This window comes from Microcaecilia unicolor, chromosome 8 (assembly GCF_901765095.1).
Source record: "Microcaecilia unicolor chromosome 8, aMicUni1.1, whole genome shotgun sequence".
NCBI lineage: Eukaryota > Metazoa > Chordata > Amphibia > Gymnophiona > Siphonopidae > Microcaecilia > Microcaecilia unicolor.
Genome location: NC_044038.1, coordinates 232,447,261 through 232,468,042, shown reverse-complemented (window position 1 = coordinate 232,468,042; position 20,782 = coordinate 232,447,261). Strand labels below are relative to the sequence as shown.

The 20,782-nt window shown below is 45.3% G+C and overlaps 1 protein-coding gene across 5 annotated transcripts in view; it reads right to left on the bottom strand.

The window, feature by feature from the left end:
* KIAA1755 (KIAA1755 ortholog) overlaps positions 1–20,782 on the bottom strand; it is a 116,133-nt gene that overhangs the window by 23,775 nt on the left and 71,576 nt on the right. For 3 of the 5 annotated variants that reach the window (XM_030211577.1, XM_030211578.1, XM_030211579.1), the window contains exons 13-15: positions 13,145–13,336; positions 7,304–8,298; positions 4,491–4,740 (exon numbers count right to left, since the gene is read on the bottom strand). In XM_030211577.1, coding sequence (XP_030067437.1) covers positions 4,491–4,740; positions 7,304–8,298; positions 13,145–13,336 — 1,437 coding nt within the window. The remainder of the gene's footprint in view (positions 1–4,490; positions 4,741–7,303; positions 8,299–13,144; positions 13,337–20,782) is intronic. The other 2 variants (XM_030211580.1, XM_030211581.1) reach the window with 2 other exon arrangements.

Below are 20,782 nucleotides of genomic sequence, written 5' to 3'. Positions count from 1 at the left end.
GGAGGAACACCGCCCACTGCTCCTAGCAGCCCGATGACAGGCAGCAGGTCGCACTCTAAGTGGGGGCTGCCAAGGCCAGGGACTGCCGCTGCGCAGGAAAACATGTGGCGCACTGCGCTACCCACCTGCTTTATTTTATAGAATCAGGAAATTAGGCAGTTTCTGTCTTAGGAGGTATCACAGTCTGATTGTATCGGCCAAAGACCTCAAGGAGCAGTAGTGAGATTTGCACCAGGCTCCCCTGGTTCTCACTCCACTGATCCAATCACTAAAACTGCTCCTCCACTTCCTCCATGTTTTTTTTTTTTTGTAGCACCGACACGCAGTGCTCCCATCGATGTCCCGAGGCCTGAAGCACAGCAAAAAGGACCCACCACCCTGGGTCCACGCTATCCGGGGACACAGTCACCCTCCCTGCCACAGCAGGGCACGGCAGCAGCACCAGCCTGCCAGACTCATTGTGTTGCCTGCGACTCCTCATCTTCTGAGCAGACTGGTTGCTGAGCAGTTTCTCACACAGAGGGAAAACAGGGAAAAGGCGCAGAACATCCCAGGGGAAAGGCATGACAGGGACCCAGCACCACCAGGTATGTCTGCTCAACTGGGAACCAGTTGACCAACTGGACCAGGAGCAAGGCCTCATAACCAGAGACAGAGGAAGTCTGTCCATCCACCTGCTGGAGACAGAAGATACTGAGGAGCTGAGCTGCTAGCAGGGAGCTATGTAGTGGGTGTTCAGTTCTGTATTTTCTATCTCCACCTGCTGGTCGATGGACCTAACTACCCACTCCTCCTGGAATAGTGGGAATGAACATAATGGAAATGGCATTGACATATTCAGTGGACAACTTTCAAACAGTATCTGCATATGTAAAGCCTGTAGGTACTTTATATCTACAGACTGTTCATCACTTTTCAAAAGGAAAAATTTCGTTATGATTTCCTCTCATCTTGAAGTAACTGTTAGTATGGGGCCCTTTTTGTAAAGGGTTGCTGAGTGGCAATGAAGAACTACGCCGGCCGAACGTAGGCACTGGCGGTAGTTCCATCCCCAGCATGTAGCATTGATGGCACTAGCGGAAATATTTGAAAAATATTTCCGCATGGAGTTAGCACGGGAGCCCTTACCGCCGCCTCAATGGGTGGCGATAAGTGCTCCCTCCGAAATGGCTCACAGAGGACTAGATTCAGTAAAGGGCACTGAAAACTCCATGCAGAACGCTATTCTATAAACGGCTCTCCGAGTTGCGTGCTGTTTACAGAACAGCGCTTAGAGCTGATTTCTGCGCCAAACTTTGGGCACAAGGATTTACGCCAACTGAAACCTGTTTAAAATCCTGGCGTGTAAGTTAGGCGAACGTCCCCCCTATTCAGTAATACTGTGCGTGTCTTTAGTGAACACCCCTGACCCTCCCATGCCCTTGCCTCCTTTTGAGTCATATGCTATAAAATTTGTGCACGGATCTTTATAGAATAGCGCCTAGCAAGATGCAAGCACAAATTCAAAATGTTGCCAATTAATGCCAATTATTGATCCTTAGCACCTAATTATTGGCACTAATTTATCTATACTTGCTATACCGCTTTCGTTAACGAGCAGTTCAAAGCGCTATACAATACTCATAAAACACAGTAATCAAAGTAAGGAAAGGAACTACAATGGCGGATAGGAAAGAGCAAGAGAGACCAGGCACACATTTCAAATAGGAACTAGTAGGTGGAGGGGGAGAAAAAAAAAAACAGGTAACCAAAAGGAGTAGAGCTACTCAAACTGCGAAGACCTGACACCAGTGGCGTAGCTACTATGGGGCCACGGGGGCCTGGGCCCCTGTAGATTTGGCCATGGACCCCTCTGACAACGACCCTCTCAACCCCCCCTCCCGCCGTCAACCCACCGTCAACTCGCCGTCGCCTGCCTTTGCTGGCGGGGGACCCTAACCCCCGCCAGTCGTAGTCTTTTTACTTCGTTTGGTTTCCGAGTCTGACGTCCTGACTCAGAAACCAAACGAAGGAAGAAGACTTCGGCAGGTGGGGGTTGGAGTCCCCCGCCAGCAAAGGTAGGCGACGGCGGGGACGGACGGGGGTCGAGAGGGTCGTCGGCAGGGTGGTGTCATATTTGTTTGTGGTGGTGCTGGCGGTGGTGTTGGCAATGGCGATGGGGGGGTCAGCAGCACCGGGGGGGGGGGGGCTAAAATGTGCTCCCTCACCTCAGGCTCTGGACCCCCCTCCCGCCGAAGTCTGGCTATGCCCCTGCCTGATACCACACCTAGTCTGATGGAGAAGGAAAGACTTGTTGGAAGAGCCAACTGAGTTGTGCGCGCCTCTCAGGATAGCGCACAATTTTGCGTGCTATTTATAGAATCCGGGGGTCTGTTCTGTACCTGCTGTTTGTGCTTGTATACATACTTTTGGAAATTTACTACCTCAATTCCGCTCTTAGAATGCCTTCCCAAAATGCTTGCACAATTATACGTACCTTGGCTATATGCAATATAACTGTATAACATATACAGGGGGCAGTTTTCAAAAATCCCCCTTTGGCACAAAAAACCCTGTTTTATGCAAGGAAATGTCTTTGTAAATTTCCCTCAAATATAGTAAGTTTGTTTCATATCCGAGTCTCATAACATAATATATAATCAATCTTTGTTCTGAAACTAAAATTATAGAAGTAAAAATTCAAAAGATTTACCCAGGACAAATGGGGGTTTAGGTGGGTAAATCTATCCTTTTAGATATCTGGCCCCTATAACCAGTTATAATGCAGTTCAAATCACAGGCCACACTGGGTCGAAAAGGGGCAGAGATGTTCCTGAGGTTAGGCTTAGGGCAAAGGTCGGTTTAACTGGTAACTGTAGAACAAGTGGAAGTAAATCGATTTTTAACTCGTTCCAAAAGTACAAAGACTAGGGGACACTCGAGGAAGTGACATGGAAATAATTTTAAAACAAATAGGAGGAAATATTTTTTCACTCAACGAATAGTTAAGCTCTGGAACTCTTTGCCGGAGAATGTGGTAACAGCGGTTAGCGTATCTGTGTTTTAAAAAGGTTTGGACAAATTTCTGGAGGAAAAGTCCATAGTCTGCTATTGAGACAGACATGGGAAGCAACTGCTTGTCCTGGGATTTGTAGTGTGGAGTGTTGCCACAATTTGGGTTTCTGTCAGGTACTTGTGACCTGGCTTGGTCACAGTCCGGAAAAAAGGGTATTGGGCTAGATGGACCATTGGTCTGACCCAGTATGGCTACTCTTATGTTCTTATGGAAATGGCAGACCTAAATCTACCTGATTAAATTTCAGGGAAGTGGGTAAGGGTGGCTTAAAATCTATCCAGTAATCTTAGCCAGTTACCCCCGGATTGTAAATATGGTGCATAAAACCGTGGGTGTAAATTTGAGTGTGTGCCCAATTTGCAAGCACAATTTAATTGAGTAACGAACCAATTAGGGCTGATAATTGGGCGTTAATAATCAATTATCAGCATTAATTGGCAATAATTCGAATTTATGTTCACAGCTTGCTAGCTGTTATTCTATAACGATATGTAAGTTCTTGTGTGCGGATCTGAAAAGGGAGCGTGGCCCAGGGGCGCAGCCAGCGGCGGGAGGGGGGTCCAGAGCCCGAGGTGAGGGGGCACATTTTAGCCCCCCCCTGGCTCCGCCGACCCCCCGCTGTTGCCGACCCCCCTGCCGCCGCCGCCGCCACCACCAACAACTTTGACCCCCCCCCCCCTGTGACGACCCTCTCGACCCCCCCCTCCCGTCGCCTACCTTTGCTGGCAGGGGACCCCAACCCCCACCAGTCAAGGTCCTCTTCTTCCGGCGGAAGGCTTCGTTCTGTTTCTGTGAGTCTAACGACATCAGACTCACAGAAACAGAGCGAAGCCTTGCGCCAGAAGAAGAGGACCTTGGCTGGCAGGGGTTGGGGTCCCCCGCCAGCAAAGGTAGGTGACAGCGGGATGGCGGTGGGAGGGGGGGGGGGGTCGAGAGGGTCATTGGCAGGGGGGTCCAGGGCCAAATCTATGGGGGCCTAGGCCCCCGTGGCTCCACGTAGCTAAGCCACTGGCTTGGCCATGAGAGGGTCACGGGCGTTCCAAGAATTTGAGTGCAGTGTTACAGAATATAGCAGATCTGCGCCTAATTTAGGCAACGGGGATTTATACCAGGTTTCAGTCCGTGGAAATCCTCGCGCCTAGTTAGGCGCAGATCTGGCACTAGGTGCTATTCTATAAACAGCGCCTAGTTAGAGCCCTGTTTACAGAACTGCGCTCAGTGCTCATTTTTTTTTTACAGTGCCACATATAGAATTTGGGCCTTTACGTCAATGCCATGGCTAACAGAAATGCTTTTCTAGAATTCCTATCAAACATAACAAACGGCAAAACTTTCTACCCTCTTGGAAAAATGAAGAGAAACAAAACAGTCTCTTCCACCCAAGACCTCTGTACGTACATACTGACAATCACACGCTAATTTCCAGGAGACCCACATGTCTGAGGAAGCAGCGTCCCACTCGTAAGGGGTCCTTCCAGCACTCCTTGAGCTCCTGCAGGAAACGTTGACTGTGAAAGTCATATAGTTTTTCTAGGTTTCCAAATATGGCAGCATGCTGACCTCGCAGGCCCTGAGGCAGGTCTCCTCTCTCCATTTCAGGCAGGTAGTGAGAAAGGATGTAGCCCAGTGAGAAGACATAGTCCTTCTCCGTGCTGAGCAGTTCCTCCATTATTCTCCATAGTCTACTACAAGTTGACATGGATGTAAGGGAAGAGAGATGAGAAGGAAAGAAAATACAAAGGAGACAAAAAGGGGAGAGAGTTTGAATTATACGTATGAAAATGCAGACAGAAGTAGGGGATAATTATCAGTAAACTGCGTACAGAAGCATAGTCAGAAAATATCTCCTCACGGGGTACAGAATTCAGTTCGTAAGTAAACTAAAGTTTCAAGTGCAATTTAGTCAAAGGGGTAACTCTCCCCCCGATATTCAAAAGCGTTTAACCAGTCAGGATGGGCACCTGGCCGGTTAAATGCCCCATAACCTGCTATCTGCAAATTCTGTCCGCGAATTTTCAACAGAACATGGCCGGCCGAGACCCAGTGAAAATTTGTGGTTAGCGGCTAACCGGGTTATATTGTGTGTTATAACCAGCTATTTGCCGACATTTAGCACATCAGATTGGTTAAGTTTGGTGGCCATATTTAGCCGGTTCAAGCTTAAGCAGTCAGCGCTGAATATCGGCTGTCCGGTTACGTTTGAGCCGGCCAAAAATAAACTGGATATTCAGTACAGGTCACCAGAAATGGCCCGGGATTGAATATCTGGGGTCAGCACCGACTGTGGAAGTTAGGCTAACTCCCGTGGTCTGAATATCAGGCCCTCCGTAACAGTACACCTAGTTTAAGGTGCCAAAAAGGTTGGTATTTGGTGTTGCCCTAACTCTTTACAGAATACTAATATTCTAGGGCAAATAATGTATATTTTTAAGTAAAGTCCATAAATATATCCAGGAACCAGGAAATTCTTTATTACCAGCATTCAGATCAGAGCCCGACACAGCTGTGTTTCAGCATAGACATAATTATCAACGATAAGTAGCAGCAATCTAATCCTGTTCCATACATTCCTTAATGGCATCAAGAAAATAGCGTTTCATCCATCGTCTAAGGTTAGCTTGCAGGCCAGGTGGTCAAGTTGCTGGCCTGTGCTGAAAATTCCCCTCCATATACTGCTAGACTATCAAATATTGGGTTTAGCTGGGTATTTTCAGTAGGCTAACATGCTTTAAAAATTCACTTGGGGGTCCTTTTACAACGGCGTGCTAGCGTTTTTAATGCGCGCTAAATGCTAAAGATGCCCATATATTCCTATGAATTGTCCAGTTTAAACAGTATCGTTTCAACCTTAGTGGAGGGGGTTTATCATTAATTAATTCTTATCAATACCCAGCTCCAATCACTCCTTATCACTATCTTTTATTTAGCACTTAAAGGGTTCTGAGTATTGGATCCGTCAGATAGTCATGTCACCACCATTCAGGCTGGATATGTAAGCCAGGTATTTCATTTTGGTGGGCATGTATTCGTTATTGATCCTTATTTTTCAACATTTTAACTTTTCACTTTCAACTAGAAAATTTCAACTTTTAACTTCAATATTCAGTCTTATAGCTTCTAGTGTACTTAGCTTAGATGAGCTTTCACCGTTGTTTTGTTTTCTTTTTCTTTTAACAATTGTTATTCATCTCAGAGACATCTTTTAATTAATTAATTAATTTTATTTATTTATTTTATTTGTAACCCGCGCTTTCCCACTCATGGCAGGCTCAATGCGGCAGGCAATGGAGGGTTAAGTGACTTGCCCAGAGTCACAAGGAGCTGCCTGTGCCGGGAATCGAACTCAGTTCCTCAGGACCAAAAAGTCCACCACCCTAACCACTCCTCCACTGTTGCTACTATTTGAGATTCTACATGGAATGTTGCTATTCCACTAGCAACATTCCATGTAGAAGTCGGCCCTTGCAGATCACCAATGTGGCCGCGCAGGCTTCTGCTTCTGTGAGTCTGACATCCTGCATGTACGTGCAGGACGTCAGACTCACAGAAACTGAAGCCTGCGCAGCCTTCTACATGGAATGTTGCTAGTGGAATAGCAACATTCCATGTAGAATCTCCAATAGTAGCAACATTCCATGTAGAATCTCCAATAGTATCTATTTTATTTTTGTTACATTTGTACCCTGCGCTTTCCCACTCATGGCAGGCTCAATGCGGCAGGCAATGGAGGGTTAAGTGACTTGCCCAGAGTCACAAGGAGCTGCCTGTGCCTGGAATTGAACTCAGTTCCTCAGTTCCCCAGGACCAAAGTCCACCATGCCTAACCACTAGGCCACTCCTCCACTCCGACATGAAATCATGTTTCGCACAAATCGTTGTGTCAAGGAACATCTCCTCTGTATAAGCTGGAAACATATCCGTTGCTAGAGAGATTAAAAGATGTCTCCGGGATGAATAACAATTCTTAAAAGAACTAGAAAAAGAAAAAAAAGAACGGTGAAAGCTCGTCTAAGCTAAGTACACTAGAAGCTATAAGACTGAATATTGACGTTAAAAGTTGAAATTTGCTGGGTACTGATAAGGATTAACATATATTCCTATGGGCATCTCTAGCGTTTAGTATGCACTAATCATTAACGGGCACTAAAAACACTAGCGTGCCTTTGTAGAAGGACCCCTCCATGTCTTCAAGATAATGACAGCTTTATCTAAAACAAAAATAACAAACGGAAGAAAAATTGTTCTCACACAAAGTTTGGGTTTTCTTGATTGTTGGTGTCATTTTCTTCCACATGTGTAATTTCTGAATTCATTCCTTGAACCCAGGGGAGACTGGGACATGTGCAACCCACTGATAAAAAGTGGCAAATGAGAGAGGAACCTTCCGTGGCGTGCTGGGAAGAGGAATGTTCTGAAGAAAAGCTAGCGTGTCTGGAGAAAGGATGTGCCTGTGAGGTAGAAAGAGAGCAGTATTCATGACTGTGGGATCTACACAAGGTTGTCCAAGGACAGTGTCTAGTGTTGAGACAATTAGGTTGAGAAGGTTGTAATACAGGAGAATTTTGGATGGGAGCATGAAGATTCTCTAAAGCTTCATTGTTGGAATTCTGAGCTACAACTTTTCTATCTTCAGGATCTTCCTCATCACTGGCCTTTATTTCTGCTTCTCCAGTGGTGTTAGATTCTTGAGGAGCACAGAGAACCCCATCTTCCTTTACAGACCCATACTTATCATCTTTGCTACTTACGGTCGTCTTTTGACCAGTCCTGCTCATCTCAGCTTCTAAATGTATTCCAAAATTGCAACGTGCTATCATTGTGGAATCCGCCCCCATTCTGCCTCCAGATCTGAGTTCATCAACATCTGCTTTGCAGTTGTGTGGTTCTTCCTCTAGCTCTGTGGACGCTGAATCCTTGACGAGTAGGCCGGAGGATTCTTCCCTCTTAGAATCGCATACTTTAGCTGTCTGTTGGTCCTCTTTGGACTTTTCCAGTGTTTCCTCGAGGAGTTGTTTGGTTTCTTGGCACTTCAACCAGGTCTCATTCCACAATGCCAGCCCCTTGCAGCTACTCAGGGCATAGGCCTGTACCTTCATCTCTTGAAATCTCTCTGCTGAAAATTCTGCTGTTAATTTTTGAAGATAACTTTCAAGGCATTTCAAGGTCTCTGGACTTGCTACTTTTCTCTCCTCAAGTTTAAGACGGGTCAGGTGATGGTTGCAGTCGAAAATAACCTTAGTTATCTGGAAAACAAATCCTCAGTTTTTCGCAAGATAGAATCATATTTATATTCATACCACTTTTTAGAAGCAATCCTAAGGGAGGGTACATTTTATAAACATTTTCATAAGTAAAGCTGGCGATTTTCCTTTGCGTACATAAATAAGGTGGTTTGACTTTTACCTGCAACCTGAGTGTGTGCTGCATTTTGTGAGGCCCTGTCGCCAGCTGCTAGTCCACAACATGTAATTAAACTCTGGAATTTGTTGCCAGAGCATGTAGCAAAAGCAGTTAGCTTAGCGGGGTTTAAAAAAAGGTTTGGACGGCTTCCTAAAGGAAAGGCCCATAGACCATTATTAAAATGGACTTGGGGAAAATCCAGTGCTTATTTCTAGGATAAGCAGCATAAAATGTATTGTACTTTTTTGGGATCTTGACAGGTACATGTGATCTGGATTGGCCACTGTCAGAAACAGGATGCTGGGCTTGATTGACCTTTGGTCTGTCCCGGTATGACAATACTTATGTACTGCGCTACTGCTTTCCTTCCCTTTGGTTCCTTTTTCATGAACTTTCCACTATAGTTGTGTTTCTTCCTCCCTCAATTATCATTTGCTTGGGAAGTACACTGCAGTGATGTCATGTTTATGCTTGAACTACAGCACACCAAGCACAAGCCAAGCTGTATATCAAATTTTAATAATAGTATGCACTATTTGAACAACAGTGCAAACTACTAGTACACATCATCATCTATATATATAAAGGCAACCCCAACGTTCTGAAGCCTCCACGGAAGTTGAGGCGCCCGAGATATCCGGTGTGCCCTGGAGTGTCTGCACCGCCCTCGCGTCAAAACGTCATGACGTCGAGGGCGGAGCTATTGACACTCGAGGGCCGAAACGGCCCACAGCGAACAAGGCAGCAAGTAGCTTCAACGGACGGAGGGAGGGGGCCCCTTGCTAGCGCCCGTTTCATTCCGCTCAGAAACGAGCATTTTTTCCTAGTTGACTATAAAAGGAAAAATGAATTGTAGCTTTGTTTCCTGTCATTTTGTGTTAAAAATGACGTGAAGCAACATGGTGAAACAGGATATGTCTGTTGGTGTAAGTTCCCCTTTATGTTGTGGACAGAGATATGTGCCGGCCGATATTTAAAACTATTTAACTGACCAGGAACGACTTCTGGCCAGTTAAATAACCTTACGCTTGCTAAGCGCTAATATTCAGCATGCAATAGCTGGTTATCTTGGCTGAATATTACCGCTTAGGGCCAGATTCTGTATATGGTGCCTAAAAAATCCACGCGGTGAACTTTTCCGCCTAAGTGTATTCTATAAGTGATGCCTAGATTTAGGCGTCATATATAAGAACATAAGAGTAGTCATACTGGGTCAAACCAATGGCCCATCTAAGCCAGTATCCTATTTTCCAAACAGTGGCCAAGCCAGGTCACAAGTACCTGGCAGAAACCCAAATCGTGGCAACATTCCATGTAGAACCCCAAAGAATAGCAAGATTCTGGAATCCTAAAGAGTAACAAGATTCCATGTAGAACCCCAAAGAGTAGCAAGATTCTGGAATCCTAAAGACTGACAAGATTCCATGCAGAATCTCAAAGAGTAGCAACATTCCATGTAGAACCCCGATGAACAGCAAGATTCTGGAATCCTAAAGTGTGACAAGATTCCATTCAGAATTTCAAAGAGTATCAACATTCCATGCTACCAATCCCAGGGCATGCATTTGCTGTCCCATGTCTGTCTCAATAGCAGACTATAGACTTTTCCTCCAAGAACTTGTCCAAACCTTTTTTAAACCCAAATACGCTAACTCCTGTAGGAATATACTTAGTTGATATCCCAGTGCTTAAAAGTATGTGCGTCCATTTACACCAACAAAACTGTGGTATAAATCCCGGCGCATAGATTTACGTGCACTGGGCCATATTCTATACCAACATGTATAAAATTTGGAATGCCCACAAAATGCCCATTTCCCCGCCCATAGCCATGCTCCTTTTGAACTGCGTGCTTTAGAATTTAGGTGCAGTTCATTACTGAATCTATGCACATAAATTCTAATTATTGCCAATTAGTGGTCATTATTGCTTGTTAAGTGCTGTTAAATATGCTGATTGGCTTGTTAAGACAATTAAGTTATGCATGTTGTTATAGAATACACCTGGATTTCGAGGCAGATCTCTAGGTGTGAAATCTAGATTCCGGCAGTTAGCGGCTAGCCTGGTCACTGGCTACGTCACACAACATAGCGGGTTAGCACCGACATTCATTGGCTGACCAGCTAAGTTTAGCAGCTAGATAGACCCACATAAATAGCAGGTCTATCTTTGGCCACTATAACTTAGCCGGTCTGCCGATGAATATCAGCTTAACCAGCTATGTTTTTAGTAGCCAAAAAAACCCCGGAAATTCAATGCCGGTTACTGGATACGCCTCCAGTACTGAATTTCTGGGTTTGTCGCTGACCGCAGGAGTTAGCCGGGCTCCTTCTCGTGGTCTGAATATTGGCCCCGTGATGTTTATTTACATTGTAGACTTTGTTTCTCTGATTTTCATCTAATGATGACCTCTTCTTTGCTATCAAGTATTTTGCTTGTAACGTTATTGTTTATAATTTCAATAAAGTAAATAAAAGAATGCATATCCTTATATCCTTACAATCAACTGGCTGCTCTGCACTTGATTATGGTTCTCATTTTCAAAGCACATAGACATCTCAAAATTGCCAGAAAAAACGTCCACCTGCCGAAAACATCTAAATGCGAAGTAAGGACGGTTTATGCTGCTGTTTGTCCAAATAGTAAGGGAGAGTACTGGGGGCGTGTTCTGGGCGGGACTAGGGCGGGCCCAAAAGTTGACTCTTTCGATAGAACAGGAAGAAACGTCCAAGGCAAAAAAAGAAGGACTTGGTTATCTAGACCTGCTTCAATCATATCTAAGTTACAAAATGGTGTTCTGACTGACCAGCTGACCTCTGGAAGGATTAAGGTTTGACCCCTTCTTAATCCTTCAGTGGATGCTGTCCTCTTTCCACCCCTTTACGTGAAACTAAAAAGGGATACCAGACGCTTTGAAAGCATCAGGTATTGTGGGCATACCCAACAGAGCAGCAAGCAGCTCCCAGGAGTAGCCTAGTGGTCAGTGCAGTGGACTGTGAAGAAGGGGATCCAGGTCCAAATCCCACTCTACCTAGTACATTTGTGGTGGAAATCGTGAGCTCTCCAAAACCACAAAATTACTTACTGTACCTAAATATAGGAGATACCTGCAAGGTGGAAGGCTACTATAATAGAGTACAGTTAAATACAGTAGGTTTTATTGTGTTCCTGGAGGGTTCACAGTGCAAAAAAAAAAAGAAGACGTTATATTGGGAATTGTTAAAGGGTGCCATTGTTTAAAGTTCACTGCACTGACCACCAGGCCAAGGACACCGAGAGACTGGGCCGGGCCCGGGGCAAGGCCTCCCAGCCCTCGAGGTCGTCGCCGTCACCGTCCCCCTCCGTCCACCACCGGGCCAGGCCCCCTGAATTCAAATCATAGTGCCTCACCTTGACGTCGCTCCGTGTGAAAGAAGCGCAGCAGCGGCAGTCTGCAGATCGCCTCCCTTCGGGTCTTCCCTCCTTGTGTCCCGCCCTCACACAAGTTACATCAGACGAGGGCGGGACACAGGGAGGGAAAGCCCGAAGGGAGGCGATCTGCAGACTGCCGCTGCTGCGCTTGTTTCACATGGAGCGAGGTCGAGGTAAGGCGCTATGATTTGAATTCAGGGGGGCCCAGCCCGGTGGTGGACGGAGGGGGGCAGGTGGAGGAGACTACAGTGCTGGGCCCCCCTTGGAGGCTCGGGCCCGGGGAATTTTGTCCCCCCTGCCCCCCCTCTTGGCGGCCCTGCACCAGGCTGCCCCTCTGATCTGCAGGGACATCTGTGTGGCCATTTCTCTCAAAATGATGCCAGGCAGATGTTCTTGTGCCTCTTTTCTTTTTGTGTGTGTGTGTTCATAAGCTGGACATTTCAGTTTGGAAAATGGCTCTTCTTTTTAGATGCCTTCTGTGCAAAATCTTTGAGCCATTTTCGAAAGGGAAACCCAGATGTTTTTCCAGTTCAAAAATGGCTCTAAGATGGGCATTTTTTTGGACATAATGAGAAAAACATCTCAATTCTACTACTTATCACTTCTATAGCGGTACTAGACATACGCAGCAGACTTGGATGACTTTTTTTTTTGTTACATTTGTACCCCGCGCTTTCCCACTCATGGCAGGCTCAATGCGGCTTACATGAGGCAATGGAGGGTTAAGTGACTTGCCCAGAGTCACAAGGAGCTGCCTGTGCCTGAAGTGGGAATTCAATTCAGTTCCTCAGGACCAAAGTCCACCACCCTAACCACTAGGCCACTCCTCCACTGTTCTACTATTTGAGATTCTACATGGAATGTTGCTATTCCACTAGCAACATTCCATGTAGAAGTCGGCCCTTGCAGATCACCAATGTGGCCGCGCAGGCTTCTGCTTCTGTGAGTCTGACGTCCTGCGCAGCATTCTACATGGAATGTTGCTAGTGGAATAGCAACATTCCATGAAGAATCTCAAAGAGTAGCAACATTCCATGTAGAATCTCCAATAGTATCTATTTTATTTTTGTTACATTTGTACCCTGCGCTTTCCCACTCATGGCAGGCTCAATGCGGCTTACATGGGGCAATGGAGGGTTAAGTGACTTGCCCAGAGTCACAAGGAGCTGCCTGTGCCTGAAGTGGGAATTGAATTCAGTTCCTCAGGACCAAAGTCCACCACCCTAACCACTAGGCCACTTCTCCACTTCTTGAAAATGCCCCTCTGTTTTTATTTACCTTTTCACAGAACCTGTACAGGTTTAGCATTGTGTCCAGTTCAACTTTCTGTCTCTCCACACTTGTGAAAAAGTCTATTAATTTAGTCTGGAAGATACTCTTGATTTCCATAAAATTTTCTATCTCTGGGTAAATTGATCCTTTAAACTCGGTAGCTTCCTTAAACAGTGTTATTCCACAATTGTAGTGAGCCTAGGAATGTTTTAAAGAAAGAAAGAAGAAAAAGTTGAAATCGTTAAATAAAAGCTAAAGAAAAAAAATCTTATTAACAGCATTTGAGTTTGCATCCATTATTGAGAAGGGACCAAGACAGCACTTTAATGGATGGGAGAACTCAAGATTGGCCAAGATAGTTCCCACAAGATCTACTTGAAAGAACTGGCTCCGTGCTTGCCAAAACGCAAACTTGGACCTCTCCACTCAGAAAAGACTCCACAATGGAACTTGATATACTGCCTTTCTGTGGTTACAATCAAAGCAGTTTACATACTATATACAAGCACTTATTTTGTACCAACGAGCTGCAGTGGGAATCAAACGTGGTTCTCTAGGATCAAAGTCTGCTGCACTAACCACTAGGCTACTCCTCCACTAGCAACATTCCATCTAGAACCTTTAAATAGTAGCAACATTCCAGAATCTCAAATAGTAGCAACAGCAACATTCCATGTACAATTTAGAATCTCAAATAGGGAAAGGGAAATGGGACTTGATATACCGCCTTTCTGAGGCTTTTGCAACTACATTCAAAGCGGTTTACATATATTCAGGTACTTATTTTGTACCAGGGGCAATGGAGGGTTAAGTGACTTGCCCAGAGTCACAAGGAACTGCAGTGGGAATCGAACCCAGTTCCCCAGAATCAGAGTTCGCTGCACTAACCTAGGCTACTCCTCCACTAGCAGCATTCCATTTTGAAGCCTGCCCTTGCAGATCAGCAACGCGGCTGCGCAGGCTTCTGTTTCTGATCTGCAAGGGCAGGCTTCTACATGGAATGTTGCTAGTGGAATAGCAACATTCCATGTAGAATTTCAAATAGTAGCAACAGAATCTCAATAGTAGCAACATTCCATCTAGAATCTCCAATAGTAGCAACATTCCATGTAGAATCTCAAATAGGGAAAGGGAAATGGGACTTGATATACTGCCTTTCTGGTGGTATATGCAACTAATTCAAAGCTGTTTACATAGTATATACAGGTACTTATTTGTACCTGGGCAATGGAGGAGGGTTAAGTGACTTGCCCAGACTCACAAGGAGCTGCAGTGGGAATCAAACGTGGTTCCCTAGGATCAAAGTCCACTGCACTAACCACTAGGCTACTCCTTCACTCCAACCACTAGGCTACTCCTCCACCATGACTACGGCTATTACAGGAAAGAAACTTGGTCACTTTTACAATCCCTTCCAATACTAAGCACTCAAAATTAGATATTCCAGCACCTGAAAAAATGGTGCCCGGTGGACAGGCTGCACAATGGGACACAGTACTGGTGGAACTTCACAGTGGCAGCGCTTAAAACAACAGCATCACTGAAAATCCAGTTAATAAATATATCCGTTTAAGTTCATACGGCTGGCCAATGGTTGAAAATTAACCTAACTGTGGTCGGCTCACAGCCTGAAATATTGATTTTATGCTTGGATACAGTCTAGTTCTTTCAGTACAGAGATAAAAAAGGGGTGGGGGATAATCCTCATGTTCACTTGTTCATATGGGATCCCAGTTTGATTTATAATAATTCCTTTATTATAGAATTAGACAGGAATTACGTGTCTTTCTTTATTCTTTATCACGGTTTACAGTGTGTTTTCATATGAGAAGGAAAAGGAGAGTCTCTGGCATCCAACACCTCTATATATTTTGTCTGAACAGGGCTGTGCACAATAAGCCTGTGTTCTTTATCTGAAGTTTTTCTTGTTTTTTTTTTTTCTTTCTGCAAGCAAGCTGTGGAATTTATTGCCAGAGGATGTGGTCAAGGTATCTGGCATGTTTGAAAGGATTTGGATAGGTTCTTACAGGAAAAGTTCATGAACTATTAACCAAGTAGATATGAGAGAACCACCACTTATTAAGATTATACCTTTTTATTTGACTGAGTTACTACACATTTTGACTAGCTTTAAGAGACCAAGCCTCTTTCCTCTACTTCTTATGATCTGCCAATCAGCAGCTAGTGACCCAGACTGGCTGCTATCAAGGACAGGATGCCAGGTTTTATGGACCTTTTAACTGCCTCCACATGGCACTCTAGCCTGGGCAACAAAAAGCACATGCCTTGCCTTGTCTCTTGCTGTCTATCACGGATTGTATCATTGTATCGCATGAACTGCTTTTACATAAGTACATAAGTATTGCCATACTAGGACAGACCGAAGGTCCATGAAGCCCAGCATCCTGTTTTTAACAGTGGTCAATCCAGGTCACAAGTACCTGGCAAGATCCCAAAAAGTGCAATACATTTTATGCTGCTTATCCTAGAAATAAGCAGTGATTTTTCCCCCTCTTTTAATAATGGTCTATGGACTTTTCCTTTAGGAAGCCATCCAAACCTTTTTTAAACCCTGCTAGGCTAACTGTGTTTACTAAACCCCACTAAGCTACCACATAGCAACACAGTCAAGATCAAAAGCTCCCTCATTCTATTTGGATGTGCCCTCAATTTGCATTCACAATTTAATTAAATGAGATAATTAGCCCCAATAATTGGCCTTTTAACAACCAATTATTGGCATTAATTGGAATATACATGCCTAAATGTAGGTGTGGGATCCATGCCTAAATTTTACACATGGCTAAAAAAAAGGAGGCATAGAAACTTAAGGGCATGGGTGGAACGGGTGTGTTCCTAACATTAACGCACGTCGTTATGGAATAAGGAGGGGCTATGCGCCTAATTCAGGCGCGTACATTTGTACTATGTTTCAGCTGGTGCAAATGGCAGCACCTAAAGTTAGGCGTGATTCCCAGGTATAAGCACTATTCTATAAACAGCGCCTAATTTTAAGCGCGCCTTATAGTTTAGCACTTTTTTCGGTGCTGATATTTTTTGGCGCCAAATATATAGAATCAAGCCTCTGCCCAGTTGTTCTCATTGACAGTTCGTATTTAAACCAGCACCAGCCTCCCCCTTCCCATACACCAACTTCTTTTAGCCAGCCTCTTAAATCTGTGCCCACCACTGTCCTCTATGAGGGCAATTCTATAAATCAGCAGCAAGATTTACGCACCCCAATGCCGTGCGCTTAGCGCTAATCCTATAATTTATTTTATTTATTTATAGCATTTATACCCTGCTCTTTCCCGCTCGATAGCAGGTTCAGTGCGGCTTACAAGGTATGGTACAAAGTATCACAGAGATAATACAAAGTATGGTACAATGTATCACAGAGATAACCCATTTATATATAGGAGGACAATAGGAGGAGACGTGTGGGGGAGGATTGGAGTATGGGTAGTGCTAGTGGTGTGGATGGCATCTTGGTGCCAACATTCCATTAAAGATTAGTAGCACAAGTCAGCCCTGATGCCAACAGTTGCGCCAAGTCAACGGCAGTTGTTATATGTTATGTTATCTCAGACTTATCACCCGCCAACTCCCTCAAGTTGAGACTCAAGGCGAGATACAATAAAGAAAACTGATTACAAAACATCAGGAGTGTACAAAAAAAATCAATAAAAAGATAGGACAGGAGGTCACGTGATGCGCTGAGAGCGTCAGCAGCGTAGAGGCTGAGCTCCAGGGACCCCACTCGCCATACGGCCGAAAATCGCTAGAAAAAATAAAGAACTACAAGTTAAAACTTTGTCTATAGCTGCGGGAAGGTGCATGGACCAATATTTGGTCGCGATGCCTGCTGGAACAGCGAAACGCAGCGTGAAAACACAGAAAGGGAAATCCTCACCTCCACCGGCGGAACCTAAAATGGCGGACGGAGCACAAGTGGCGCGAGATGATTTCACAGAACGCCAGCTGGCCCAGATCTCAAAGGTGATAGAAGCAGCCCTAGAAGCAAGGTTCGACAGCCTAGAAGTCCATCTGGGAAAATTGGACGCCACTATAGAGGGGTTAGCGACGCGCACCCAAACGCTGGAACAGCGTGTGTCGGACATGGAAGATACGTGGCAGGCTACTGAACCGAAGCTCACAGAGTTGGAAAAACAGGTTAGCATGCAGGCAGCGAAAATCGATGACTTAGAAAATCGAGCGCGACGCTCCAACTTGAGGTTGGTGGGCATTCCCGAGTCTGTGATGGAGAAAAATTTGGGGCCTGCCCTAGAAAAATGGCTACAGCATGAATTTGCATTATCAGACAGTAGGGGAAGCCTCAGCATTGAAAGAGCCCATAGACTGGGACGGTATCAGGAAGGAAGCCTCGTGTGGTTATTCTTAAAGTTCATAACTATATCCACAAAGAGGAAATCATGCAGGGATTTAAGTCTAAACGGGGCAATCTAACATTTGAAGGACATGAGATTTTGATTTTCCCAGATTACTCGGCTGGGTTACAGGAAAAGAGAAGAAGATTTCACCCAGTATGCACAACCCTAGTGGAAAAGAAGATTCGTTTTACATTGTCCTACCCAGCTGTCCTCAAAATCTACAGGAATGGGAAATGGCATAGCTTTGATTCAGAGAAACTGGCTGCAGCCTTTATAAACAGGGATATTGATGACCAGGCTCCTACTCCATGAGGACTGCCAGCCCGCCAGTTTGGGATGATTCTACCAAACGGAGGAGTAGATTTTAAACAGTTTTTTGGGACACTTATAAAGGTAATAAGTCTGACGGAAAGGGTATGTGATGTTGAATAATAGTGAAAAAATTTGAATTTGGGGAGTGGGGTCCCTAGCAGATGAGTGACCGAGTAACACCAGAAGATGGTGTACAAGAATGGTTTTGGGGAGGGGGGGGCTGGGGGGGGGAGGAGGATGGGGGGTTCCTCCTCCTTACCTACAAGTGCACTCAGTCTGCGGCTCCTCACTACCTCTCCACCCTCATCTCCCCCTATGTTCCCGCCCGTAACCTCCGCTCACAGGACAAAGCCCTTCTCTCAGTACCCTTCTCCACCACTGCCAACTCCAGGCTCCGCTCATTCTGCCTTGCTTCACCCTATGCCTGGAACAATCTTCCTTTACCCATACGCCATGCCCCCTCCCTACCCATCTTCAAATCTCTGCTTAAAACTCACCTCTTCTATGCTGCCTTCGGCGCCTAACCGCTCTAGATAGACAGAATGCCCCTATCTATCCACTCTCTCAGATTAACTGTTCACTCGTCCTCTAGATTGTTCACTTGTCTTTAGATTGTTCTCTTGTCTTTTAGATTGTAAGCTCTTTGAGCAGGGACCGTCCTTCTATGTCTAAATTGTACAGCGCTGCGTAACCCTAGTAGCGCTTTAGAAATGCTAGTTAGTAGTAGTAGTAGGGTTAGGGAAGGGAAAGATGGAATGAATGAGCTGGAAGTGAGAGTGGAAAGGTTGGCAGTTGTTCTTGCTGGGAGGATGGGAGGTAGGGGAAAAGATAATCAAAGGCTTGGCAATTGGAGGCAGACAACCTTGGGGGAGGCTGGGCTCCCGGGGTTATTTGAGATGGGAGGAATTGGGACAGTTCAATTCTTAATTTTTAGAGATGCAGGGTAGAGTTCGGCTGAATATCCTTTCTTGGAATGTAGCGGGGTTTACCTCCCCGGTGAAGAGATATAAAATTTTATCACAATTGAGGGCGCATGGAGCGGATATTGCCTGTCTCCAGGAGACAAAATTGTCTGATGAAGAGCATGCCAAACTTTGTCAGCAGTGGGTGGGGGAATGTCACTATTCCTCCTCTGGGAATCGAAGAAGTGGAGTGGCTGTCTTGGTAAAAAAAGGTATCCCTTGTCACTCCAAATTGATATTCAGGGATAAGGAGGGGAGAGTAGCGCTGGTGCATTTTAATTATCAAGGAACAAAGTTTTATCTTTGCGCTGTTTATGGCCCAAACAATTATTGCCCGCAGTTTTTTCAATCTTTAATAGCACTGGGGTTACAATATGCGGATGCCCCGTGGGTGTGGGCGGGGGATTTCAACCAAGTCATAGACCCAGAGTTGGATAGATCTTCCCCACGGGCTATAGCAGCGCTGGGCCGCGGGAAAGGTTTGTCGGCCTTGTGTAGAGCCCTGCATGTGGTCGATCCTTGGCGCTTGCTGCACCCTGATACCCGGGATTATACTCACCAGTCTAAAGTACATGCTACCTGGTCCCGGATTGACTATATTTTGTTGGCACAGTCCTGGTTTTTTAGAGTAAGGAACGCTTTCATAGGTCCCACTGAGATTTCGGACCACGCTGTAATCGGGTTGGAGTTGGACTTGGATGTCAGAGGGTCCGGTAGTAGATATTGGCGCTTCCCTTCCTATCTATACCAAGATCCAGCATTTGTAGATCATATGAGAAATCGATGGCGTTTTTATGTAGAGACAAACGCACAATCTGATGTGGCGCCAACAATATTTTGGGAGGCCTCAAAGGCAGTTCTTCGGGGAGAGGTCATTGCCTTTATGAGCGCCCGCAAAAAGCGCTTAGCGACGGGTATTATACGTTTAGAATCGGCATACAAGGTTGCAAAGAGACGCCACATAGCTAACCCAACTAAGGAAAACCAAGAAAACATGGCAGCTGCTTTGGTAGCACTGAACACAATGATTCATGAAAAATATCAGAGTTTATTCTATGCTAGGCGGCTTAACTTTCAAAGATATGGAAATAAGTCCGGTAGACTATTAGCACAAGTAGCTGGAGTTAAGAAAACAAATCAATTTATCTCATATATCCAATTGCAAGATAGGTCCCGGCTCTCGCAGCCAGCAGAGATTGTAACTGCGTTTCAGAGATATTTCACAGAGATATATTCTGAAACGGGGGAACATCAGGGCCCACTGATACAAGATTACCTTGAAGATGCAGGTATGCCGCGGTTGGAGCCGCGAGTTCGTGATTCCTTAGCACTACCCATAAGGGCGCAGGAAATCCAACGGGTGGTAAAGTCCCTTCCTTTGAAGTCGGCTCCGGGCCCAGATGGTTTTTCGAGTGAATATTATAAAATCTTAGGCCCAGAATTGATAAGGCCCCTAATTTCATACTTTGATGCGGTGGTGGAACGAGGCTGGTTTTCACCCGGTGAAAATGAAGCACTTATTACACTGATTCCTAAGTCGGGTAAGTCCCCAGACCAAGTAGAAGCCTATAGACCCATATCATTGTTAAATGTGGATATAAAAATCTTGGCCCGAGTTTTGGCAGACAGGCTTGCCCAGCATTTACCATCCTTAATTGGGAAGTACCAGGTGGGTTTTGTTAGGGGTCGTCAAGCAACGGTAAATGTACGAAAAGTGCTGCTGTCTATTGCACGCAGTCATGCCATGGGAGAGCGGCTGATGTTGGTAAGCCTGGATGCCGAAAAAGCATTTGACAACGTGCAGTGGGCCTACCTGTTTCAAGTCCTGGATCATGTTGGTGTAGGGGGCTGGTTCATGGAGGCGGTTTCAACACTATATAATAACCCCTCTGCTCCAGTAGTCGCGAATCGGCTTCAGTCTGCCCCATTTCAGTTACAGAGGGGTACTAGGCAGGACTGTCCCTTATCCCCATTACTGT